A 27,778-nucleotide genomic window follows, 5' to 3' on the forward strand; every position below is an offset into this window, starting at 1 on the left:
TCTAAATTTAAAGCCATTGGTTTGCAGCTAAATCTCAGCAAATGCGAACTGTTCATAAATAACTGCGACTTAAATTTAAATACAGTAAAACAAAAATTTCAGATTTTGGCTCCAAATATTAAAATAGTTAATAGTAATTCCCTTTACCTTTTAGGTTCTCCAATTTTTGATGAATCTATTTTTGAATATATTAATAATTCTATTAATAAGTTTAAAAATTCTGCTGATCGTCTCCTTGAAATTAGTCCGCATTATGCACTTTGCATCTTAAAAAACTGTCTTTTTGTCCCAAAATTTACATATGTGCTCCGTTGCTGCTCCTTTTGGAATCACCCAGATCTTTTGACACAAGTAGACGAGGTAATCAAAATTAGCTTAGAATCGCTTCTTAATATACAGCTGAACGAGCAATCGTGGACCCAAGCATCATTACCAATCCGTTATGGTGGTTTGGGGATTCGCAAAATTTCCAGTGTCGCTTTACCAGCTTTCCTATCTTCTGTCCATAGTTCAGCAAATCTCATAAGTCAAATTTTAAGGGCATCCCCTTCAAACTTTGAGATTGCTGGCTTGGAAGAAGCTAGAAACGCTTTCTTAATTGCATGCCCAGGTCAAAATTTTCCATTTTCTCTAAATTCACAGAGGAGCTGGGACGACATAGACAGTAAAATGACTTATGACAATCTTTTGAGCCGTAGTACAGGTTCAGCACGTGCTAGGCTTTTGGCCGTGGGTACGCATGAGGCCGGCTATTGGCTTCACGCTTACCCTTCGTCAAATACAGGAACATTTCTTGAACCTGACACGCTCCGAATCGCAACCTGTCTGCGGCTTGGGGTACCGGTCTGCGCTCCTCATACTTGTCCCTGTGGCAGTGATGTCGACAAACTAGGACATCACGGACTATCATGTCAAAAAAGTGCTGGCCGCTTCTCGAGACATGCCGCACTCAACGATATCATACATCGGTCCCTTGCCACCGTCAACGTGCCTAATCTACTTGAGCCGACTGGAATTGCTAGAGACGATGGCAAGAGACCGGACGGTATGAGTTTGATTCCATGGAAGATGGGTCGGGTTTTGGTATGGGATGCCACCTGTTCAGACACACTGGCCCCTTCCAATCTTCATGGAACTAACAAGAGAGCTGGTGCGGCTTGTGATGCGGCTGAAATAGCTAAAGTCTGCAAATACAGGGGTCTAGGCTCTGAATATGATTTTGTCCCATTCGGTGTCGAGACCCTTGGTCCGTGGGGTCCTAGCGCATTAAAGCTTTTTAGGGAATTATCAAAAAGGTTAGTCGACATCACAGGAGAACGAAGAGCTGGCAGCTACCTCGCACAAAGAATTAGTCTAGCAATTCAAAGGGGGAACGCTGCTAGTATCTTCGGAACCTTGCCTAAAGGGACTCCTTTTAATAATATTTTTTAATAATTTAATTTTAAGGCTAGTTATTAGATATATTTTTAGTTTGTAATTGTATATTAATATAATTAAATAAAAATGATTACACTTGTGTACTGTATCTTGTCACATTAAAACTTTATTTAATTATCATTATTATCCATACTTTAATTATGAATAGAAAAGACCCAGCCATATCGTGACAGGTTACTAGTGAGAAATACTTACTATAGAATGCAATGGGCTGCAGTCATCACAAGCCAATGGGAGATGATAGAGCTTCCACAGAAATGGGTCAGCACATTTCGGTAGTCGTATACTCTCAATGAAGCCAGGTATGGGAACCTTCCTTCAGCAGCCTCCGTTCCTCCTACTATCTTCGGAACAGCTTTCGAAGCTAAAATAATACATGTTTTAATTTATTTCTTTTTTCATCTCAGCGTTTGAGTCAGGTGTCATCTCAGTTCAAATATTAAATATTGTTCGTAAGTAATACTTTTAAGAAACTTCAGAAACAGTCCTTTAAAAAAACCTACCTTGTGCAGTCCATATCAACACGCAGAGAAGTGCCAAGTACCGCAACATGATAATGTTTGTTGATTCTAGAATAATAATCGAAATTTAAATTTACCTGCGAATAAAAAAATTATTAGATGCCGTTTAAAATGGAAAGTATTTTTTTTAATCAAACTTCAATTTCTTTTACGTTTTTTATTAAGACTTTTGGCTTTATTTTACATCCTGCCAACGTTATTAAAAGCATTTTTTAAATGTTTAAAATGTATAGGTACCTACTAGTAGATATGTTTTTACTTTGTGTAATATTTTTATACTACCTCTAAATGCAATACAATTGGAAAAAAGTAAAGTAATAATTCAATGTTTTCCTAGCCTCATGATTGAAATATTATATCAAATAAGTCAAGTCCGGTCAAACAACGTATTCACTAGCGGTAATACGCTGTTGTTATGCCTAGTATGTTGATTGTAGAGAGATAACCTAGCTTTCGTATTTAAATGGATCATTCGACACAAAAAGAAGTTTAAGTAGCAGATTCTGAGGGCATTAGTATAGTTATTTGTCATTGCAACTATACAAATAATTATATATTTAATTTTCACATCTTTGTAATTGAGTAACACAACTCAAGGAAAAATATTGTTTTTTACAAAGAATTTGATATTTTAAAATATAACTATTATATAGTTAATTACAAAAAAGTACAAGAGTGTAATGAAACACGGAATAATATGTGTTTCAAAAAATACCAATATTGGCCTTTGATACTGTTCTTACAATAAATTTAATTTCAGTTCCACACAGAATTGTACACACATAGTATTATTCGGGTCTATATATTCAGCGACTAACTAACTAACTACTTCGTGTCTGTTTATGCACACTGCAGACCATATTTCAGCCAAAATATTCCCTGCCTTTTTGAAATAATAATTTTCCAGTTGTTGGTGTAATGTTCTGCCGCTGGAGTCAAGATGTATCCCAAAAGAATTATGGGGAAGAACAGCGCCTGATAGTTCTCGACTGAGTGGAGCCAACCAACAGAGTCTCTCTACTCTGTTGAATACCTGCCAGCATTAGTCACATTAAATGCTGCGTCCAAATCATATTGTTTAAAATGCTTTATGGAGTGTGCCATCACTTTGCCAAACATGTGTGACATGTGTCACAGAGATTTGAGAATTTTGAGTTACCATAAGCCATTAATAAGAAAAATATATAATAACGATAACAACGGTAGTAATAATTCTATTAAATTTAATAAAATTCCATACTAATCTTAGGTACTTATTACCAATAAGGTAAAACGTTATCCCATTACATTTATTTAACTTATTTCTGTGAAGTTGCCTATAGATCATTTTTCGAACAATAAGGTCATAAAGAAGTTTCACTTCTTACGTTTGTACACTAGTACACTCACACATTTTTTTATAATAACACTACATTCTATGGTAACGTACGTTTTAAGTGTGTATCGGAAGTTTTCCAACAGTCGTTGAGATCCAACCCAGGTACTTATAAACCCTGCTGAATACATCTGGCACCCCTCTACCACATGGAATGTTTCAGGATGTCATTCCATGTACTGTTCTATTATGGACCAGAGTGCCTCCAGAATGTCCCTGCAATAATGCATTAAAAAATTGTTTAAATAAATGTAGGGTAGGTAGTAAACCTAACCTAACTTTCGTTTCGATTCGTGAAAAGGAATAGATAAAGTTAGATACTTTAATAAAAGTGGAAAATTTATGAATTTGAATTTTGTAAACTGATAGATTCCCCCAACTGGTTTACTTATATTATATATCTTGTATGTGCATATATGTGTGTTTATTATACTACTCATTCCTTATTTAATTAACTGACAGATGCCTTGGTCAAAATATTTTTATGTAGAAAGAATTTTTTACCAATTCCATAGGATATAATTATAGTCAATAATTACCAATTCCACTACCATATATAGTTAAAAGTAGTAGCTTGGGATAAGTGAAACAATTACGTCAATATCCAAATACAGCTATTATCAAATCGAGTCCGCCCGGAGTGTCCTTTGTCGGCAATTTAACTAAACCAACTTTCTTCCCCAACTGAATTTGTCTGTTCACTGGAATTAGACTTATGTCGTTCGCAAATGAAGTTTTGTCGTAGTTTTCAGCATTGATGCTTTTATTAATTTTATATTCCGCACCGCCACTTCAAAAGTTGGTTGTACCGACTATGCGTCCATGCGCCGGGTGGTCTCTCTCACTAAAATATGGCGAGGTGCCGATGGCTGGTCGTACTTGAATTTGTGTATGCGGTGATGTTAGTTGTTTCGACTATGTATTTCGATGTTGTTCCCTCGAGAATGTATGTGCGTGCTCCTATTTCACCATGCCTCCTGCTGATAGAGAACAAATCTTTGTCTTTAATTTATTTTACTTATTATTTATTTTAACAATGTTATGTGGAACATGGTGTAATGGTTGCAGTTTGCAAACTTTACGTAAAATTCTATTCGGTCTTTAGGATAGTTACATATATATATTTATAATTATGTGTATCATTGGTCTAGTGCTTAGGAATTTACAATGCTTATCAAGAATTTAGATTGATTGAAATCCTAATGAAAAAAACGTGTCGTATGATGTCAGTTAAAGAATACAGTATTCACTTGTGATGGTCGTAGCAGATTAGTAAATGATAGAGCTTCCACAGAAATGGTTCAGCACATTTAGGAAATCGTACACTAAGACCAGTGAAGCCAGGCATGGCAACTCTCCTTCAGCAGCCTCCGTTTCTCTTACTGTCTACTTTCCAAGCTTAAAAAAATATTTTTTAATTAATTTATTTCCCGTCTGAGCGTTTGGGTCAGGTTTGATTTGAGTTAAAAGATAAATCTCAAAAACCTTATTGTTATTCATAAAAATTGTATGAACTTCAGAATCAATCCTTTGAAAAACTACCGTGAGCAGTCCATATCAACACGCAGAGAAGTGCCAAGCACCGCAACATAATAATGTATATTGGTTTTAGAATAAAAATCGAAACTTAAATTATGTTTTTTTTTTAATAATCAAATCTATTTATAATTTTATCACTTAAGTTTGACACGACAATTAAGCATTTTTAATTAAGATATTTTTATGAAACAGTTCAAATAATAATAACTTATAAGACTAATGTCTTATAAAACTTAATTTGCGCTTCTGGGACTTAAGAAAATATGTTATTTTAAACATTGAGAATGCATAAAACATAATACAAAAGAGCTATAATGTACTTTATTCTTATGAATAGGTACGTAAGTTCATTTTAATAAGAATTTAAAAATATAATTAAATTGATTATGTTAGGAAATAGTGAAATATAATGAATGAAAAATATGATGCCCCTCGTAATCGCAACAAACTCATCGAAAATTAAATTTGTGACGAAGATCTTCAATCTCAAACTCAAACTCAAAATATCTTTATTCATATAGGTAAACATGTACACTTATGAACGTCAAAAAAAACAAATTAAATTTACATTTACAAGCAGTTCGCAAGTCAAGGGCGTAGAGCGGGTAAGAAGAACTGGCAAGAAACTTTCCGTCACTCTTTTCAATTCATTGAATATGTTGCAACGACTTGCTAACACCAGATATCCCAGATACCTTTCAGGCCTTACGGACAAAACATCCCCCAGCGTCAGTAAACCCATATATTCTCGACCCACCAACAGCAGAGTAAGCACTGACTTCAAATTTAAAATAATGATGTTACGGATGCCATCTTATTTTTTAAACTAAATTAATCAACTTGATGTATTCCGGTCACTCAAACTCAAAAATATATTTATTCATATAGGTAAACATGTTCACCTAAAACAAATTAAATTAATTGTAAATTTACATTTACTACCAGTTCGCAAGTCAAGGGCGTAGAGCGGGTAAGAAGAACTGGCATGGAACTTTCCGCCACTCCGACACTTTTCAATCGCTAAGTTTTTAATACAAAATGTTTGAACTGGAGAAAATCAATCCCAAGGATAAGTATCATTTAAGTGTTCACCACATTTATAAAAGGCTTTATTAATTAATTTACTTTCAAGAAGGGCTTTGAATTTATTTAGTGATATTTCTCTAATTTCGCTTGGGAGTTTGTTGTAATAACGAATACATTTTCAATATAAGGAGTGGTTTATCTTCTGGAGCGTGGTTGGTCGCACACTCAAATTAGTTCTATTACGCGTATTACACTGGTGAAAGTATATATACAATAATACATATATATATATAAAATTATAATGTATATACAATCCGTAAATAACTGTTTTTTCTTTAAATGTGTAAAAGTTACGTTAATAATAGACAATACTAGTGTAAATTTTAGCCCGTATAAATAAAATAAATATAAAATAAAGAGCCCTCCCAACCTACCGATGGCAGGCCGTGGAGGTCTCCTTCCTTCTATTTGAAGAGCGCTTCCTTAGAGTAGGTATCCGTAGCATCCCGTAAAGGATAGATGGCGTTGACCAAACTGGCCTGTACTCGCCGTTATATACCCACCCCATGCAGCAAAAGCACACATCGCGACCAGTTGGTGCGTAAAAGCATCAACGACTACAATGCAAGAAAAGACATTGAGTAACACACATACAATTCAATTATATTTACCGATATCATTGAACACCAACGGTAATTATGTTTTTTTTAATTATTTTCATCGTTTGCATATTTTTTCATTAATTTATGTATATTTTTAGTATAAAAATGGAGTAGAAAATTATAATTTTCAAAGCAAGGGAAGAACTCCATGGAAAATGTTTCTCAATTTTGGAATACTACTTGTTTTGTCCCAAGGACTCCTTGGTAAGATAAATTTCATTTATTTAAAAATTATTTAAACCTAATACTATGGTGACTGTGTTCTTACGAAGGATACAAATACGACTCGAACAGAAAGTCAAATAGTGTATGTTTTTTTGGTAAAAGAATGCACAATTTGCAATTTGTTTTTAAATGATGATGTTTATAAATAATTTCTTAGCTTATGAGAAATATTTAACTTAGTGTATTAATAATTAACCATATGGATCGTCATTTGAATTCCAGAATTTTTTTCTTTCTGTGGCTTCCGCTACAAAATAATTTTTATGCCATGCCCCGTGCACAGTATATTAAACTAACACACAGGAACCATAGCCGAATACTGATTAAAATAAAGTTCGTTCACAGGCGAAATTGACGCTTCGAAAGCTATTGATGGAGACAGCCGAATAATAGGTGGCAGTGATGCCACTCCAGACATGGCTAAGTACCAAGTTTCAATTCGTATTACTAGCGGAAACAAAGAATATCTACTTTGCGGAGGATCTATTTTAAACGAGGAGTACGTGTTAACAGCGGCTAATTCCTTTAATGAGTGAGTATATTCTTCTTTTCCAATATAATTTTATTTAACTGTATGAGCTAACATATATCTGCGTATGCTTGCTCACGAGTCTGGTTTGCAAGAATTGACAAAAACCTACTTTAATGATAGTTTATTGCTTAAAAAACTTTTAGGTACTTTATCAAAAATATGTCAATAGTCGTTGGCACATACACGATGGATAAAGGCGGTGATCGATACAAGATTAAGAAATTTATCCCTCATGAGGAGTTTTCTGAAGAGACTCTAAAGAATAACATAGCCATCGTACAGATTGTAGGCAAATTCAAATTCGGTGATAATGTTCAACCCATTGAGTTGTTAAAAGAAATGGCACCCATTGGAAAAAAAAATGTATCTTGACTGGCTGGGGATATATACACAAACATATAAACTATGTGAGTAGATTCATATATTTGATTAACTTTTTTTAACGGTGCCCCTTACTTCAATACACTTCTCCCAAAATACTAATTTTAATCATATTAAGTGCATATTGTTATTATAACTTGTTATTTATCTATTATTTATAAATAAGTAAGTGTATTAAGTATACAGTTGCAAAGTATTACACCTACCTATATTACCGGTAGGTAGATACACAATACAACAGTCTAAGTGATTGTATTAATAAGGAGTTCAACACCATCTTTACCCCAAAGAAGTTCTCTCATTCGCAGTGTTAATCGTTTAGTGATTGGGCGACAGCGGGGATTTATAAAAGTAGACAACGAATGTACGACTTTTACGCTGAAAAGTCATACAATCATAATGATAACACTATAATCAATTCTAACTGGGAGTTAGCGATTGTTTTTGATAAGTACTTTTCTGACATTCCTCATTTCGACTACTAAGTCTCTTCAATCATCTCCCGCCCTCGCTGAATTGCTGCTCAAAGATAATGTAAACGAGTGAAAGGACCCATTGGTGTCGACGATATAGTTAGGGTATTTAGAACCATTGACATAATATATATATATAATAGTTAGTATAATTGATGTAATTGCCCCCCCACTAGCTATAATTTTCAACAATTGTATTAAAAGTGGTGAGTTTCCCGATCTAATGAAACATAGTAAAGTTATTCCATTATTTAAAGCAGGTAATATGTCCGACCCTAGTAACTTTAGACCAATTTCCGTACTACCTGTAGTAAAATCTTTGAAAAAACTATAAACAAATATTACACTAAACAAATTATTACATAATAATCAGTTCTGTTTTACCAAGGGTCGCTCGACAGCCGATGCCGGTGTTGAGTTATATAGATATATACATACATAGTTTAGGCTTAGGAGGAGTCGCATTACGTCTTAGGTGTTTTCTGCGACTTATCCAAAGCATTTGATTGTGTCCAACACGAGACCTATTTCCCCGTACTAGACTGTGTAAATTTTGTTATTCTTTTTTGGGAAAAGGGATAGTCTTCTTTAAAAAAATCCCTCTCTTTTACCTCTGCCTCTCTTTATATATTCTTTTAACACAGCTTTTCTTCAATAAAATTTAAGAAATGTATTAAAGAAAAGCTGTGTAAAAAGGCTTACTATAAATCTAGTGATTATCTTGTTGAAAAAAGGGCCTGGGACTAGTGCTGGGCAGGCTACTTTTAATTAATTTGCTATATTGGTTTTAAAATAAGCATTGTTTGATGATTTGCTTTATTAAAACCGAGGCTACTACCGAGGCTTTTTCTCTCGGCCTACACCTCTGTCTTCTTTGCCGATGAGTAGGGTTGCCTACAGGTTTAAATTTAATGACGTGGAATAAGTGATACCTTGATGATCTTATGTTATAAAATAAACGTATTTTAATTTAACTAAATGTTTTTAGAAATTTATCAGTGTAGGGTTACTTGGTCATCGGGGTGCTTTAAATAATAGTGGATTTTATTTTTACTCTATATTATCTACTCGCGACCAACAATAGAATATAGGAGCAATAATTAAATGTTAATTGTTGTGTAACGACCGATTGCAATGTAATAGTTGAAGAGACCATGATTTCGATGGAAATCACGACCTCCTGGATAGGCACTGTGTGTCTTCAAAAATTATTACAATTTTATAACAAGCTAAAGTTATTCTTTTAGCCAAAATTTTATGTACGTACCAAAAAAAAAACAAAATAATAAAAAAAACAGGTGCGTTCTGGGACCGTACAAGTAGCGGCACGAAACTCTAGCGCTGACCGTTATTGCGTAGAAGTAAAAATATGGTACCTGAGGGGGGCTAGTGCAATGAAGAACGTCGATTGGCTCTCCAGTCGCATTCCGGCCCCCGCACCACACATGAGCAGCAATCCCCTCCACGTATCGGCCAGCGCTAGACTTATGTGCCGCTGCCTATAACGCATTACGTAACGGCCGTTTACATAGGAAGAAATGAGTAATAAAATGGCCGGGACAGGTTACATTATTTTAACATCGTTATGTCAATTTTCATTATTTATAAAAAAAATAGAAACACTAAATTCTCTCCTTGAAAAACATAGGCTGATTTTATGATTATTACAGGGGAAGAGAATTTTTGCAAACAATCTACAAATGTTGGAGTTCGAAACTATAAGCAATAAGATCTGCACTAGACAATTAAAAAGCTCGCCTTACCCGAGATATGTGCCCGTAGACGCCGGACAACTCTGCGCTAAGCGCCCGGACGACAAAGGTGCATGCATTGTAAGTAATCAAAATAATATGCACAATTTTTAATAGATGATATTCAGGTTATAATCGGGCTTTATCAAAATAGTTTTAAATATAAGGTCAGATCAGACCTAGTACCTGGCTAGTGAATGTCTTCAAGAGTTCCGGGTTTCTATGTTTGCATTAAACACGCGCTCATAAGATGAACCTGGTGGAAAAATGACTTATCATCTACACATCTATAAAATAAATGAGCAGATTGTTTGCTCTAAGGTCACCAGAATCACACACTTCTGGAATATTGTTATTAATAAGAGAAGCAGATCAATAAGTGTTCATTAAGAAAAAAAAAACAAAAATCATTTATTCATGTTGGTAACATAATATAATAAATCAATGCCTATAAATGTTATTATTTCTCATGCAGGGTGATAATGGTAGTCCTCTCGTCATTCAGGACGATAAGAAGAAATATATTCAAATAGGAGTCGCGTCATGGTCAGTTCCCTGCGCCGAAGAATATCCCGATGTCTTTTCTTCGGTCCATGGTTTTTACGATTGGATACAGAGCAAAATTAAATGAAATTATATGAAATATAATACAAAATTACTTCATTAAATTTTGTATTTATTAAATACAAAATTATTATTTAATAATTCAAGATGGTTACATCGAATCAAAATAAAATTGGTTTGAAATAAAACTATTTATTATTTGAAAAACACCTAACCTCTACATAATACATACTTTCTTTGATATATTTTTAGATAGTTTAATAAAAACATTTATCGTTACTTATCCAGTTAAAGTTAGTTGTTAGCACTTGAAAATGTCTCTTCTTGATGGGATAAGGGAAGAGATAAATTCAATCATCATCAATAAACAACAACAATGGAACAGGATAAACAACCTCGAGATTGTTGGGTTACCTGAAACCACCAACGAATCCACACGCGCCTTAGTGAAAAAAATAGCAAAGCATGCAAACGTCGTATTGCAGGACGAACACATTGAATATGCTAATCGCGTACAGCCGTAGCAGTCTATATCTGGTAAACCAAAGACAATCGTAGTGCGCCTAAAATATTAATTTTATCTGCCTTACGTCGAAAGCGAGGCATTCAAACACTGGATATAAAAATATTAGGGGAATCGAAAAAAATCTTTGTCAATGAGCATTTGACCCCAGACAACAGGCAACTTTTGAAGGAGAAGAAGGCTCTTGCTGCAAAGAAAGGCTTCAAATTCGCAATTGTTGAATTTTTTACGCCGGAACGAGGAATCTCCTGTTATAACAATAAACAACAGGCGCGATTTGAAGAAAATTGATTAGTTATATGTTCTAATATTAAATTCCTGTATTCAACAAATCAAATTAAGTTTTACATTGTAGCCTAACTACTAAATTTGAGCATTCAAAACTACCACATATCATCAAGACAAAATCGAAGATCGGTTAATACTTCAAAATGTGTAAAATTAAAATCCACCAGAAAAAAAAACAAAATTAACTTTTGTTATAAGATTAATAGCAAATCGGTTAAAGATTTTGTTCGTGATTTAGGTATACATATGGCTAGACTATAAAATGACTTATAATAACCATATTTATTGGCTTTGTAAGACTTGTCAGTGAACATTTTTATGATTTTAACTGCATTAAAAGTGCTATAGGTACTTACTATACATACGTAAGTATTCTCCAATAAGGCTGCTCGGTTTGGTCACCTAGTTACTCTGCAAACAAAGAAAAATAGAAAAATCCATAAATACAATGAACACTATTTAAGACATAGGATAGGATATGATTTTAGGCTTGTTTAGGCTATCGCGGAATGTGGTTAAAAAGTGTATTAAGAATATCCATAGCGCAAAATCACCTGTATCATAAGAACACACCATAACTTACATACTCTCACTTTCACACCATAAAAACACAGCCAAATTAGTTACCACTTAGCTTAATAAATGTATTGAAAACTTGTTATTAATTTGTTCCCTATTGTTAATCTTTGAACCTTTTTGTAGTAATATGTGTGATGTATTTTGGCCATATTTTCATTATAGTGTATTTATTTGTAATTATATGTAATTTATGTTAGCTGTAAAACAATAGAAAGTCAAGACCAGTCCTCATAACTTTAACATTAGCTCGGAGAAAACTTTACAGCTTAATATGTCAAAAATATCTGACACCTTATTTGAATTGACGGAAAAATCTAGAAATCGGAGGAGTACGATTGTCGACTCGGGAAGGAAGTAGCCGTTCCGAGAAGAGGGACTTTTATTTCGACGCCAGTGAGTTCGCACGACAACTCTATGTGATTCATATTCGTGATCATTTATAACTCTTGTATTCTTCCGTTTATTAATTTCTGCCTGCTCTTCGGCGGCCCCATCTTTTTTGCTTGTCCGAAGGAGGGGAGACAGGGCAACATGTCCACTGAGGACCAGCATGCATTAGTTTCAAATGTTCATGTTGAAATATTAAATGTGTTAATCGATAATAATAGTAAATGATGTTATGACAACGTTTTGGTTTTGCCGCAGTAGAAAGCCCAATTGGGAAATAAAAATCATCGCAAACGGGTCCTATGTACCTAAGGTCTTACTCACTCATTCCTCCAAGATTAAGAATATTATGTGAGGCAACAATTCATGGACGTCTTGACATTCGAGTACCAATTGTTTTAGACCTCTTGTAGCGAGAAATGGGGCACTTCCGGTACCATAAGTTACCGTATTTAATTGGAAAGCTCTTAGGAATATTTAAATTTAATATTCGTAGGAATAAGCAGTGTTGGCCTAGTGGCTTCAGCGTGAGACTCTCATACCGGAGGTCGTAGGTTCGATCCCCGGCTGTGCATCAATAGACTTTCTTTCTATGTGCGCCAGTTAACATTTGCTCGAACGGTGAAGGAAAACATCGTGAGGAAACCGACATGTCTTAGACACAAAAAAGTCGACGACGTGTATCAGGCACGCTACTGATCACCTACTTGCCTATTTAAAAAAGATCATGGAACAAAGATACAGAAATCTGAGGCCGAGACCTAAAGAGGTTGTAGCGCCACTGATTTATTTTATTCGTAGGAATATTCAAATCAAATCATAATAAAAGAAATATAATCTCTTAACGACGGTAAAAATGTTACTTTTACTTATTTTATCATAACTCTAGAAAAGGCTTATATTCCGATATGATTATAAATGTATAGGCAACAGAGAAATTAATTTTAGCTCGTTTTCACATTTAAGGTAATTTACAATTATTCTCATTAAGGTAATTTACTGATTTTAGGTAGATTATTGTATTTTAAACTAAAACAATGGAGACTACTACAGACTTGTGTTTTTCATAATGTCGCGGTATTAAAGAAATAATTATATTAAAGAAATGATGATTCGTTCCTTAAGCAAAAACATAGCAATAGCTAATATGTCATCATTGTTTCAAGAGTCTACTCCAGTTCAGCTTTGATTATGGTGTGGATTGAATATACAAAATCACATACTTTGGCATGTAACCAGTAAAAGATGCTAGAAGTAATAGACAATACGAGATAAGGTTAGGTTAGGTTAGGTTAGTGGTGGGTAAAAACAAATGACCTTATTATTTTTTCATTCATTTATCAATATAATTCTAGTCATATTCATAGCAAGTTTAAAATAATTGAGAAAATAACATAGATAGTGTATAGTTTATTTATTAAATTTTCATGATATTTATTATGTTTTTTTTTTGTAATAACACTGTATTACGTAGAACGTAACATACATTCAAGTAGGTATTGGAAGTTTTCCAACAGTCGTTGAGATCCAATCCAGGTACTTATAAACCCTGGTGAATACATCTGGCTTCCCTCTACCACAGGGAATGTTCCAGGATGTGATTCCATGTACTATTCCATTATGGACAAGAGCACCTCCAGAATCACCCTGCAATAATGTATGTAGGGTTTCACGAATCGATAAAGTTAGGTACATGTACAGGTTAATGTTGAAAATTTACTTTGTATTAAGTATCTCAGACAAATTCCCCCAACAATGTGTGTTTATTACTCATACTTAATTTACTTACTTGACAGATGCCTTCGTCATAATCTTTGTAGGTACAGAGCAGTTTATCAGTGATTGGGTTATATTTTTCAATATTTTTATGTTTGGCTCGACATTCTTCTACTGTTATCGATGTCACAGTCAGTTTTTGCATTCTTCTTGGTCGTGTGTGATAATTCTAAAATGGTACGTAGAAAAGTTGTGTTTAAAGAAGGCAGTAGTGCTATCTTTGGCATTGGTCTAAGATTCCTGCATTTGTTTCGTGATAATTCATAATAGAGTAGTCGGTAACTAAGTCGGTCGGCGCTAGGTACAAAAAAAAAATTATTGGTACAAAGCTCTCGTTCGGATATATTAAGTTTTTTAAACGTTAGTCTTTAATTTATAGATAGTTCCCTAATTTAGAATATACCTGATATATCATCTCGACATATGGTTTTATTCCCTAGATACTAGATATACCTACGATATAATCATACTCAATAATTACCAATTCCAATTACATATATAACTCCAAGTGGTCAATAAAGCACTTACATCAACATATCCAAACCCAGCTATTATCAAATCGAGTCCGCCCCCAATGTCCTCTGTTGGCAATTTAACTAGACCAACTTTCTCCCCCAACTGAATTTGTCTGTTCACTAGAATAAGACTTATGTCGTTTGCGAATGAAGTTTCGTTGTAGTTTTCATGATTGATGTATTTATCTATTTTGTATTTCGCACCGCCACTCCACTGGTTGTTTGTGCCGACCACTACTTCTATTCTGTCTTTGGGATAGCTACAATTCATTTTATAAGAGTTTTAATTATATATATATATATATATATATATATATATATATATATATATATATAATTAAAACAATATAATTATATATATATATATATATAATTAAAACAATGGTATATATATATATATATATATATACCATTGGCCTAGTTCTTGGCAAAAAACAATTTTGATCATGAATTTAGATTGACTTCCTAGTGGACAAAATATTTAAATATGCTATTGATACTATGGTCGTGTCGGAGGTGATGCCAGTTATGGAATAGAGATAACACTTGTGTTTTGTATCTTGTCACATTGAAACTTTATTTACTTTATAAATAGGAAAACACTAGCCATGTCGTGACAGATTGTACTAAATACTTACTCTAGCATGCAATGGGCTGCAGTCATCACCAGCCAATGGGAAATTATCGAGCTTCCACAGAAATGGATCAGATCATTTCGGGAATTGTATACTCTTAATGAAGCCAGGTATGGGAACTCTCCTTCAGCAGCATCATCTCCTCCTACTATCTTCGGAACTGCTTTCGAAGCTTAAAAAAAGATGTTTTAATTTATTTCTTTTTCATCTCAGCGTTTGAGTCAGATGTCACCTCAGTTTAAATATTAGATATTGTTCGTAGGTAATAATTTTATGAAACTTCAGAAATAGTCCTTTAAAAAACTTACCTTGTGCTGTCCATATCAACACGCAGAGAAACGCCAAGAACCGCAACATGATAATGTATATTGATTCTAGAATAACAATCGAAATTTATATTTAATTGCGAACAAAAAATAATTAGGTTCTGTGTAAAATGGAAATAATATATTTTTTTTAACAATCAAATTTTAATTTCTTTTACGTTTTTTATTAAGACTTTTCGCTTTATTTAACAATTTACATCCTGCCAACGTAATAAAAGCATTTAAAGGTTATGGGCCGAGTTCGTGTGTATGTTTTAGAGGAAGATTTGGCATTTTTTTAATAAAACAGTTCACAATATTAATAACTTATAAATTCTTATGTCTTATAAAACGGCACCCGCACATCTCAGATTTAGAAAAATAAATTATTTAAAACATTGAAAATTCATACGAGTACAAATGTTTTAACTTTGTGTAATATTTGAATTACTAACTCTAAATGCAACACAATTCTTAATTACGCGACGTAATTATGAAATAAAATCTTATATTGTTTAATTTAACAAATAATTCTACGTTTTCCTAACCTAATGATTGAAATATATCAAACCAAGTCAAGTCAGGTCAAACAGCGTTTATCAAGTAGCAATACTCTGGTGTTACGCCTAGCATGTTGAGGGATAACATAAAAAGAAGTTTTCTAGCACTCTAGACTCTGAGGTTAGGGCATTAGTATAAATTTTTGTTACAGCAACTATACAAATAATTTTAGAAATAATTTACACATCTTTATATGTTTGTAATAAACTCAATGAAACAAAATATTTTTTACAAAGAAATTTGAATTTGTTTTTTTTTTCAAGTCAAGATATTGCTAATTACAAAAGTGTAATTAAAATCGAAATATGTGTTTCAAATTAATAATTAAATTAAATTTTATTTCCATATATGTATTTATTTTACTGGTGTAATTACATTACAAGTGTCACAAAGAAAAAGCGACAAAAGGCTGCTTGTTCCGCTGCAGCTTGTTGCTTAAATCTTGTTTTCTTTTTTAGAAAGGTTTAAATACGTGTTAAAATAAGGTGTCACAAGGTGGAGCAATTATTTCGTATTCACTTAATTATATAAGTATTACTACAAAGAGACTTAAATATAAAAATGTATTTTAAGAGTAAAAAAAAAATTATAAACAGAAAAGTAGCAGTGTACCTTAAATGCTAGCTATACTTATTCGTTGAGCGAGGAAAGCCTGGGGTCCTTCGTACAACCAGGTGCCATCCTCATGAGCTGTGTAGAGTTTACACAGTCTCGCTTAGAATTGCTTGGTTTCTACACGCATCGAAGGAAAGGACCGAGGTATTTAAAGTCCAAGTCAAAAATCATTTATTCATATATAATATTGTACAATTATGAATGTAAATTGACATTTACATTCATAATTGTACATTGACATTACTTCTAATTTGACATTTACTGCCAGGGGGCCTATTATGAGCTCTTATTGCGAGCCTATTGACAACCTACAACTGAACTGCATCTCTTATTCGTACCATGACATCGTAAAAACGAAACAATTTAGGTTCCCACGTGACCTTAGCGGTAATCAGATCCGTTCGTTCAATTTGTATGAAAATTCGTACCATGACCGCATGTCATTCAGAGCAAATTGCCTCCCGTTTACCTACACCAGAGCAAAAAACTAAACTGGTTATCTCCCAATTGTTCGTCACACTTATTTCTTATTCTGTTATGTATGATGGTTAAAACTTTAGCACGTGAATCATAACGCTGATTGTACGATATTCCTCACATTTTGGAGCGTTTTTCTTTTCTTGTGTGGGAACTCAGCCACTCCGTTGGGAGGTCATCTGTGTCATAAATGTGATTGAATAATCGTTTACGCAAGTTTATATTATCCCCTTCCAAGAGCTTAACGACCTCTACAGGGATCTTATCTGGACCTGGGGTTCTGCCCAATTTAGCCGATTCTAACGCATGTAAGATTTCTGCTTTTATTATGGGTGGGCCAGTATCATTACCAATTAACGGCATTGCAAGGTGTCTTGTTGGGTCGTAAAACATTTTTGATATGTATTCTAACCATCTATGCTTCTTGGACATTAACTGTGCGGTGTACTTTAAACATGGCCTTCGTCTTAACAAAATTGATAATTATGCCGCTGTCATCAGCCCACTTTATTATTCTTTCTAAGTATTCCTGCATATATATACCTTTGTGCATCTGTCGGGTTGTTGGATTTATAGACATAGACATAGACATATTATTTATTACAAAAAACACACACATAAATACACAACACAGCAGTAATCAAAGAGAAAAAATTAAATAAAAGATATAAAGAGAGGTATATTATTTTTTTCCTTTTCCCCTTCGGTTCGTCTCAAGCATATATTGCGTGTGTGCTGTGGCTGTAAATGGCCCTGGCTCAGCATTATGCTGAGGAGCAGAGTGTTCCACAGCGCTGGTCATTCTGCCAGAGACCACATCAGCTAGTTTGCGCCTCAGTCGCTAAAAAAAAAGAATATATTAATACTCAGTAGGAAATGATAATAATAGTAGTATATTAAAAGGCATTTATGTATGTTTATGATATGTGTTTATACAATAAACACATATCATCAACATACATAAATGCCAATATTAAGTTGGTGACGCTATTAACGAGCATTATATAGCCCACTGGACCGTACACTGAGCCGGTCGGCCGTACTCTGAGACTCACAACTACCTCGTCTATATAAAGCTGTACGGTTGGGTTCAAGGGTTATCTGAAAGCTATCAGGCAGGCTCACCGCGCTAATTAAAAGCTTGAGAAGAGAGAAAGCGAAAATTTTCATGAAAAATGAATAAGTCAAAGCAATATTCAAATCTTGTTTATTATTATTTAAAACAACATATTAATTACTCGCCGAAAAAAGAATTACTTTACTTATTAACGTAGATAAGATAAGAACTTAATTGTTTTAACAAAATAATTACTACTCAACCTTGATATTGATGTGAAATTTATAATTGTTTCTTAGTTTCCATGGCCTTAGAAAATTACAAGCACGTGTAAATTTCGGAATGAGACTGGCCCAACATTACTATATCAAACGACAGCTTCGTTTGATCTATTTCGAGGATTTTTACCTTAAGTTTACTTAGTACAGCTTTATTATACACTAAATTGGAATGAGATATGTTTTTAAGAATTCATTCTTATTAATACTAAAATTATACCTGGCGTAAACATAACTTTTTTAAGTCTGATTTTTAATTCCGTAGTTATCATTTTTGGACATGTCAGAGATTACAAACCTTTTTGGCCGGGCACATTTTTCAATTTCAATATAAGTCTGAACATTGGAGTCTATAGTGTAATGAATGTATGATAACTTATTATTATTTTACAAATTAATTATTTAAATCACGTTTATTTTTAACTAATATTTACATCCAATTTACATGCTACTTTATTTGATGATTGTACTTGATTCACGATGTAACGAATTTATGGTTAAATTATAAGCAGAAACCACAGTCGGTGGTTTCGATCCCCATTCCCCACCCGCTTTCTGTAAAAGAGAGGCCTCAGTGTGTCACGGTCTCCTTCGTACTTCGCTCACTCCAGTGAACTTCCGTCCTGCTGCCCCCGCGACGGCCCAAGCCGAGGTTCGAGTCTCACATGACGAGACGTTTTGATACGATCTACACGTAGTAGTAAGTGAGGATATTCTGACCGATCCGCTTGACCAAAACGGACGTTAAATTATAAGCTGTGTGGTTGTTTAAGGATAAGAAGAAGTATTGGAATAATATAATTGTTGTAACGAAGCCAGCGTTTTTATTATACACCAGAATCGAATTGTGAGAATTCATCACAATGGATACAATTTAATATAATAGTTATTTGTATTGCAGTGCATATTGTAGTGCAATGATCCACCCTAAAAGTGTTTTTATGGCGAGTGATAATTACGTAAATAATAAACACTTTTTTTTAATTGTTATTAGAAGGCCAGCTAAAGAATAAAATGAAGAATTTAAAGTTAATTCGATATCTTGTTCAAAATTTTAAGATAGATATTTGTTATTTTTGTATTTGGTCAATATTAAGTAAATAAAGATTTACCTTTCCGTAGATAAAACATAAAAAACACGAAGCATTTTATTTTTTATTGCCCTTAAATGGATCAAAATTGCCCCTATTTCGGTGGATAACTTTTTTATTAGCAACACCTATGAAATGTCAGAACTCTACGGGATGAAAAATCTGAGTTTAGTAGTTTAGTTAGTGATCTTTTTTGGTCTAAGACTAAGTATCGCGAAAACAACAAGCTTGTGCCCTTATAAAATTTCCGGGAAATAAATAAAAATACTTTTTTTTCGTTAGGTCGATTATTTACTAGAAGATTAGGTTCATTTATATAAAAGCGAACATTCAAAGACTCGTCTTTACAAATTCGATTTCTTGGGTATTTAAAAAAGCAAATGTAATAGCTGTTTCGTACCGAGATTTTCTTTGCCATCTTTATATATAATGTTATACGTGTTAATGAAATAAAAAAATAAAAAAATTCGACTCACTACCGATTTTAATTCACCTGAGATGTCTAATGGAATTATCAGAATACCAAATGCCTAAAATTTTTGGGTGTGAGTGATTTAAGTGTATTGCTTGATTTGAGAACTGACAGTGAATATAAAATTTGAATCATTCAATGTTTATTTATTTTTTGACGTTCATAAGTGTACGTTATCATGTTCATCAGATTGAAAAATCAAAAATAACTCGTCAAGGAGTGATTTGAAAGCGGACGCCACAGTTGTAATTATATTATATTTATTTTAATTGTTTATTTCGGAAAACAAGGTTCCATAACAATGTTAGTAATTACAACTTAATAACTTAAATCTAAGTGTTAGTAGGTTTACATTATATTCATACCGGAATCATTCCGCATGAAATAGCGGAACAGTGATTGAGGTATTGGCAATCGACTCGGTCCGCGATCATGCGGAGGATGCTGTTACTGCTAGTTCGAACCCCGCGCACCAAGGATGCACATCTCTTGCGCATGGTGGCATAGAAACAATTCACCCGCGCCACAGCGAACATCTCCGATGCGCCGCAGAATCGAGGCAGCCGCATAAGCACCCTGAGACCTGAACGCATATATTGGATACGGGAAGCGTTGTATGACAATCGAGTATGTATATTTCGACCATAGGGCGCTCAATGATCGAATCAAGGTTTTTTTTACATCTGTGTATTGAGCATCGCTCAAACCTGCGGGCGATATATTCGATTGACACATAACGCTCTCCGTTCCCTATCTATATCAGCCTGGTCAAGTGGATAAGCGTATTACTTAAATTAGATACCCTTAAAGGGACCAGATACGGAATCTCCCCTGCGGCAGCTTCAGTGCCCCCACTAGCCTTGGAACAAATTCGTCTCCTGGGGAAGATTATATCCATGTCTTGAGAGTTTTATGGAATGGTTCACAAAAACCATAAGTCGTAGTTTAAAATAAAAGTATAAATCCAACTTCCCTTGAGCGCCATATCACACAGAAAATTGCTACTGCCCGCAGCATTATGATAATTGTTACTAACAATATCACATCCTTTGGCATGTTACCAGTGAAAGATGCTAGTAGTAGTAGACAATACGAGGTAAGGTTAGGTTGGTGGGCAAAAAAAAAATCACATCTATTTATCATTTATCAATAAAATTGTAGTAATTTTCATAGCAAGCTTAGAGTAATAGAATAATAGAGGAAAATAAAATAAGAGAAAATAGAGTAATAAAATAACATTGTGTCTACTTCATTTAACATGGCTTTATAAAATTTTCAGGATATTTGAAAAATAATTTTTTCGCTTTCGTAAATGAATATAAAAATGTTTTTTTCGTAATAACACTATTTTTCAGCAGGTATTGGAAGTTTTCCAACAGTCGTTGTGATCCAATCCAGGTACTTATAAACTCTGGTGAATACATCTGGCACCCCTCTACCACATGGAATGTTCCAGGATGTGATTCCATGTACTGTTCCATTATGGACAAGAGCACCTCCAGAATCTCCCTGAAATAATATAAAACATCTATACATTAAAAATTGTTTTTGAAGTGAAACTTCTTTATCTGCGTTACGAATACTTACTTGACAGATGCCTTGGCCATATCGTTTGAATGTGCAGAGCAGCTTATCAGTGATTGGGTTCCATCTTTCCTCCTCTTTGAGTTTGCTCTCTTGGCATTTTTTTACTGTTAGTGATTTCACAGTCAACTTTTGCATTCTTTTGGGTCGTGTCCGATAACTCTAAAGAGGGACAAACTATTTAAAAAAAACTGTCATTGTTATTTTTAAAAATACCAGTATCCAAAAAGTCACATATAAAAATTAAACTGACATAAATTCAAAGTGTAGATTGGGTTAACAAAACACTTACGTCAATAAATCCGAATCCAGCTATTATCAAATCGAGTCCGCCCGGAGTGTCCTCTGTCGGCAATTTAACTAAACCAACTTTCTTCCCCAACTGAATTTGTCTGTTCACTAGGATTAGACTTATATCGTTTGCAAATGAGGTTTCGTTGTAGTTTTCATGATTAATGTATTTATCAATTTTGTATTTCTCACCGCCACTCCAAAAGTCGTTTGTGCCGACCACTACTTCTATTTTGTCTTTGGGGTAGCTAAAATTCATTTTATAGGAGTTTTAATTATATATATTATATATATATATATACATATATATATATATATATATATATATATATATATATATATATATATATATATATATATGCACCATTAGCATAGTTCTTAGCAAAAAACAATTTTGATCATGAATTTATATTAACATCCTAGTGGAGACCAAATATTTAAATATGCTATTGATACTACGGTCGTTGGATACGATGCCAGTTATGAAATAGAGATAACACTTGTGTTTTGTATCTTGTTACATTGAAACTTTATTTACTTTATAAATAGGAAAACACTAGCCATGTCGTGACAGATTGTACTAAATACTTACTCTAGCATGCAATGGGCTGCAGTCATCACCAGCCATTGGGAAATTATCGAGCTCCCACAGAAATGGGTCAGCACATTTCGGGAATTGTATACTCTTAATGAAGCCAGGTATGGGAACTCTCCTTCAGCAGCCTCCGTTCCTCCTACTATCTTCGGAACAGCTTTCGAAGCTAAAATAATACATGTTTTAATTTATTTCTTTCTTCATCTCAGCGTTTGAGTCAGGTGTCATCTCAGTTCAAATATTAAATATTGTTCGTAAGTAATACTTTTAAGAAACTTCAGAAACAGTTTTTTTAAAAAACCTACCTTGTGCAGTCCATATCAACACGCAGAGAAGTGCCAAGTACCGCAACATGATAATGTTTGTTGATTCTAGAATCAACATCGAAATTTAAATCTAGCTGCGACTAAAAAATAATTAGGTGCCGTTTAAAATGGAAATTATATTATTTTTTACCATCAAACTTCAGTTTCTTTTATGTTTTTTATTAAGGCTTTTGGCTTTATTTAACATCCAACGAAATGAAATATATTTCGGGATTATGGCCCGAGTTGATTGTTGATGATGGATTATTTTTATAAAACAGTTCACAATATTAATAACTTATAAGGACTTAAGAAAATAAATTATTGAAAACATTGAACATTCATACTAGTAGTAATGTTTTAACTTTGTGTTATATTTGAATTACCTACTACCTCTAAATGCAACGCAATTCTTAATTGCGCGACGTAATTATGAAATAAAATCTTATATATTGTTTAAGTTAGATCTTATATTGTTTAATTAAGGGATAACCTAACAAGAAATTTGCTAGCCCTCTAGATTCTGAGGTAAGGGCATTAGTATAGATTTTTGTTATAGCAACTATACAAATAATTTTAGCAATAATTTACACATCTTTATAAGTTTGTATTAAACTCAAGGAAACAAAATATTTTTTTACATACTTTTCCAAGTCAAGCTATTGTTAATTACAAAGTGTAATTAAAAACGGAATAATATGACCTTGATGTCAACTCGACGTAGGTAGTCCTTGACAATCAAGTCTGTGTGGCATCGGGCGTTGTCGGGCATGGACTCGAACTTGGCGCCGACAAAACCAGCATATGGAACCACATGCTCCTCTAAAATCTGGGTGATGTACCGGTGAGCAGTCAGAGACACTGGGTACGACTACCTACAGCTCTGGAGACGCACACGAGGTCTGTCTTGCCGTCGACAGAGATACCGCCCCAGAACATGCAGAACATATCAAATTATAATCAAGGTTGAAGATACAAGGATACAATACATTAAAACTATTAATTAGATAAAGACACACTTTTTTCATACCTAAACGACAATCTGTTAATCGATTAATTACCAAAAAATTAAGGTTCTCTTCACATTCCACATAATACATCTGAACATCAACCTTCTTAACACCACATCTTAACAGCTGAAGGTGTGCGATACACTAACAGCTCACTAGAATAATATTATGTATGTGTGAGCCTGCCCCGTAGTTACTATACAAAGTTCTTCTATATAAAGTAAATCATTAAACAGTTACTTAGGTGTGATGATCGTTATTTCGATCAATCATCATCTAAAAAAACTACTTAATTCCATGGTTAACGGTCCCGACATCTTCCCGTTTTTTTTATATTTTGGAAATCAATGTAGCTTGCGTTACCTACTCAGGGTAAACATTGCATTCTAATTCTCTTTTACAATATAGCCAAATCTCATGAACCCAGTTTCTTTTCAACATCGATATGACCACCATTATACGAGTTAAGTTAAAAAGCTTTTAACAAATTAATTTCACTTCACGGTGAACACTTCTTTAGTCAAAGACATTTCCTATATTAATGGAATATTATTCGAGCAAACGCACATTTAGAGACATGTCTTTAAACAACTATCTCCTACTTGGTGTACTGTTCTGCTGCGCTTCCGGTAAGTGTCATATTATGTCTTATAGAAAAGTCATCATCGAGAAGAAGGTTTTTCTGAAAGGCAAAATAAAATTTTACCATTAAGTATTTGTAAAGCCGCAGAACTGAAAACCTTCGAGGTCACAGAATTTGATTCTGGCGACGGGGCCGGTCGTGTCGTGGGTGGTTCAGATGCTCCAGACGGTGCTCTTCCCTACCAAATATCTCTGCAGCTAACAAAAAAAAACAACTTTCATACGTGTGGCGGTGCCATAATCGCTGACAGATGGGTCCTTACTGCTGCGCATTGTCTCAAAAAGTAAGTGGCATTATACTTATCTTTATAGTTGCCCCTGGATTATTGTTCAAGCTTAGTAATAATATCTTATAATATAAAATATATAAATTTTAACCCATAATGTACATAATATTGCTACTGTGTAATTCACTCTGTGAACATATATACGTCGATAGTGTCGGAGACAGCATTCAGTAGGCACAACGTATTTGATAATGGAGATCTCTGCAATAAACTTGTCACACTATCTAATTTAAATTATTATTACTTAATGAAGTGTTACTGCATGTATCAATCACTACATCCTTTTAAGAAAATTCCTATATAAAGGGAATATTTTTAATGATGATCATGACATGATCTCGGAAACTCAGTTGGGCATCTCACTCGCACTTCTAAATTAACGTTTATCTCTTCAGTATCACCCCTGACACGTTGTACACATGATGACGACATAATTTGGAGCGACTAAATGTCACCATGGCACGTTTGTCAATATTTCATTCACTCATTTTATTCATTTTATTCAATTCATCTATAACTTCACGTTCACAGTCTCTGGGATTTAAAGGAGTATTTCAGATATATCATCATTATTGGTAACTACAATGGCCCCAGATTGCTGCCCAGACTCATTACTTATTCGATTCACTGCCAGCATCACTTACTTCAGTACTAAACACCTGCTTAATTATTTTAACTACGTCGTATAGGTCATTCGTACAATTCTGAGAAGAAATTGAGAACACTTTTAATAATGTTTACCAAAATAGTGCAGTATATAATATGTTCTACACTAATCCACGATAGTGTGGCTTGGTCGTATCTGTTTGTAGGTACGCTTTGAGCTTTTCATTGACTTGCTTGAAATTCACTTTGTAGCTCGTCACAATATATTATATTATAGTCTTGTATATACTATACTTGCACTTAACAGAAATATATTTTTTTTAGTAAATCACCAAGTGATTTGACCATTTTGGCGGGAACCAACTCAATCACTAAAGGAGGCACCAGATATAAAATTGACAAAATCCTAACTCATGAAAAATACACATTGAATCCCAATCTAAACGATATTGCTTTGTTGAGAACTGCTGAGAAGATTAAATTTACGGAGAAAGTTAAAGCCATTGAATTAGCAACCGAAGACCCAAAACCAGGAGAAAAGTGTAAATTAGCTGGATGGGGATTCACCACTGTAAGTATTAGAGGTATATCATATATAGCGAAAGCTCGATTCTATCATGTGACGAAACCATTTTCTATTTCCCGTTAATATATTTTTCAGTATCCAAAAGATGGCTGAAATTAAAGGAATAACTTCGTACTTGAAAAACAACGTTGCTATATTTCAAGATCATTCCTATATAAGCTAACCTAACTAATATAGCAATAGAGAAAAATGTAAGCTCTAATTTAAACATAAACTTATCAAAGTGTTACACCTTTTTTACAGCAATATCAGGGAAAATCTCCTGACAAATTGCAATGGTTGGACGTAAATATTATATCTGAGAAAGATTGTAAAACTGATTATTTGCGAAACTTTGAAGACAGTCACCCTATTACTCCTAACCACATCTGTATTCTCAACAAGGAAGGTGAAGGTGGTTGTCAGGTGAGTAATTCGTCGGCGTGTATAGTATTTTCCTAAATAATAAAATTTGTTAAACTTCTGGAATATTCCTGTTAGCGGAGTTCGAATCGTTAGTTGAATAAATGTTCGGACTGGTTATAATTATGGAAAATTATGGGTTGGCCGACAAAAAACTTATTACAAATATATTTATGTCGGAATAGGCTCAGACCACAAAAGTAAAACACGAAAAACAGTAATATCATGTCAGATATCAATAATTTAACCGATTTAAAGTGGGTCGATCAAGATATAACTTAGTTAAGAAATATGTTCGAAACATTATCATAATGGACACTGACTAGCAGTGAGAGAGAAAGAAGTGAGAGTCGGTTGAGACTGCTGTCCATGACGGAAGCTCACTGGAGTGAGCGAAGTACGAAGTAAAGGTCCTCACCTTCCCCGGCGAAGACAGTTTTTTACCCTTATCAACTATGGCTACTGTTATTAGTATTAGCCGCGCGGGCGCCTTTTAATAATTTGTCGTTAGCTATTGTGATTGGATCATCCGGATCCGTTAGTACGTGTCGCGGCCTTCTGCGAGACTTTTGAGTTGGAAGGGGGTAGTAATTGATGTTTTTATACCCCCAACATGTAGTGGGGCAATGACGTCACGCGCACGGGTGTTGCGCACCTGTGTTGTACATTTATGTGATGTACGTGCGCTGCAGGTGCGTGTACACGTGTTGATAGCGCTTGATAACGCTGTCTCATTTGTACCAACTATCAACTACCGCCGACATATTATAATATATAAATATTATTTCAGGGTGATTCTGGTGGGTCATTGGTGTGCAACAAAAAATCATGTGGTCTAGCCTCGTGGAATATTCCATGTGCCACAGGCCAGCCTGATGTCTTCACGAGAACCAGTAAATACACTTCATGGATTAAGGACACCATGGAAGCCAATAAGCCTTAAACAATATCAACGAAATACCGATATTTCATTCTACTTACATTCGACTAATAATTGACTTGTAATAAATGAAGTAAAGACAGAAGACATGTTTATTTTTTAATTAAATTTATGTTGGTAGTTATTTAAAATTGAACCAAACTGTGCCGCTGGCTTTTCGTTCAACTACTGGATGTTAAAAAGTCAAACTGAAACTAGTGCAGTAGCCAATAAGACTAGATTGTTCACTTGAATATTTTGATGTGTCTTCAGTTTCAATGAATGAATCTTGTGACGTCAATGAAGTGGCGTAGCTACCTTGGGTGGCACATCGACACATAAAACCATGGATCATTTATTAAAAAATCGCAAATTTGGGACGGGGAATCCCCTACGACAGCGTCTTGCTCTTTTGCGGAAATCCCCAAATTCTACATAGAGCTGAGCTAGAGCTAGTGGAGTAATCGCTGAAAAAAATTTTTAAGTTGTGGGACCGGATAAAAAGG

The 27,778-nt window shown here is 34.1% G+C and overlaps 4 protein-coding genes across 6 annotated transcripts in view; 2 read left to right on the plus strand and 2 right to left on the minus strand.

The window, feature by feature from the left end:
- Nucleotides 1–10,589, plus strand: part of LOC111000372 (chymotrypsin-1-like) — a 56,447-nt gene extending 45,858 nt beyond the window's left edge. Inside the window, exons 1-6 of one of the 2 annotated variants that reach the window (XR_006750908.1) lie at nt 6,392–6,495; nt 6,659–6,764; nt 7,131–7,317; nt 7,461–7,724; nt 9,842–10,003; nt 10,398–10,589. The gene's annotated coding sequence lies outside the window, so the exon portion shown is untranslated. Of the gene's footprint in view, nt 1–6,391; nt 6,496–6,658; nt 6,765–7,130; nt 7,318–7,460; nt 7,725–9,841; nt 10,004–10,397 lie in introns of those variants that run through there. The other variant, XR_006750909.1, reaches the window with a different exon arrangement.
- LOC111000371 (chymotrypsin-2-like) overlaps nt 1–15,575 on the minus strand; it is a 55,876-nt gene extending 40,301 nt beyond the window's left edge. The window contains exons 1-5 of one of the 2 annotated variants that reach the window (XM_045632942.1): nt 15,498–15,575; nt 15,193–15,361; nt 14,568–14,814; nt 14,053–14,208; nt 13,663–13,910 (exon numbers count right to left, since the gene is read on the minus strand). In XM_045632942.1, the coding sequence (XP_045488898.1) occupies nt 13,752–13,910; nt 14,053–14,208; nt 14,568–14,814; nt 15,193–15,361; nt 15,498–15,546 (780 nt within the window). In that variant the 5' untranslated portion in view covers nt 15,547–15,575 and the 3' untranslated portion in view covers nt 13,663–13,751. Of the gene's footprint in view, nt 1–13,662; nt 13,911–14,052; nt 14,209–14,567; nt 14,815–15,192; nt 15,362–15,497 lie in introns of those variants that run through there. The other variant, XM_045632946.1, reaches the window with a different exon arrangement.
- Nucleotides 15,576–21,352: 5,777 nt separating this feature from the next.
- LOC110999157 (chymotrypsin-2-like) lies at nt 21,353–22,881 on the minus strand. Its single transcript, XM_045632939.1, has 5 exons — nt 22,821–22,881; nt 22,513–22,681; nt 21,922–22,168; nt 21,633–21,791; nt 21,353–21,554 (listed from the first exon to the last, which is right to left on the minus strand). The coding sequence occupies exons 1-5, from the start codon at nt 22,867–22,869 to the stop codon at nt 21,390–21,392; spliced, it is 789 nt and encodes a 262-aa protein (XP_045488895.1). The 5' UTR covers nt 22,870–22,881; the 3' UTR covers nt 21,353–21,389.
- A 1,498-nt stretch (nt 22,882–24,379) lies between these two features.
- Nucleotides 24,380–27,378, plus strand: LOC110999156 (chymotrypsin-1-like). The gene is made up of 5 exons (XM_045632907.1): nt 24,380–24,459; nt 24,555–24,756; nt 25,690–25,936; nt 26,195–26,356; nt 27,144–27,378. The coding sequence occupies exons 1-5, from the start codon at nt 24,408–24,410 to the stop codon at nt 27,294–27,296; spliced, it is 816 nt and encodes a 271-aa protein (XP_045488863.1). The 5' UTR covers nt 24,380–24,407; the 3' UTR covers nt 27,297–27,378.
- Nucleotides 27,379–27,778: the final 400 nt, after the last annotated feature.

The sequence above is a fragment of the Pieris rapae genome, chromosome 2 (genome assembly GCF_905147795.1).
Source record: "Pieris rapae chromosome 2, ilPieRapa1.1, whole genome shotgun sequence".
NCBI classification, from domain to species: Eukaryota; Metazoa; Arthropoda; class Insecta; order Lepidoptera; family Pieridae; genus Pieris; species Pieris rapae.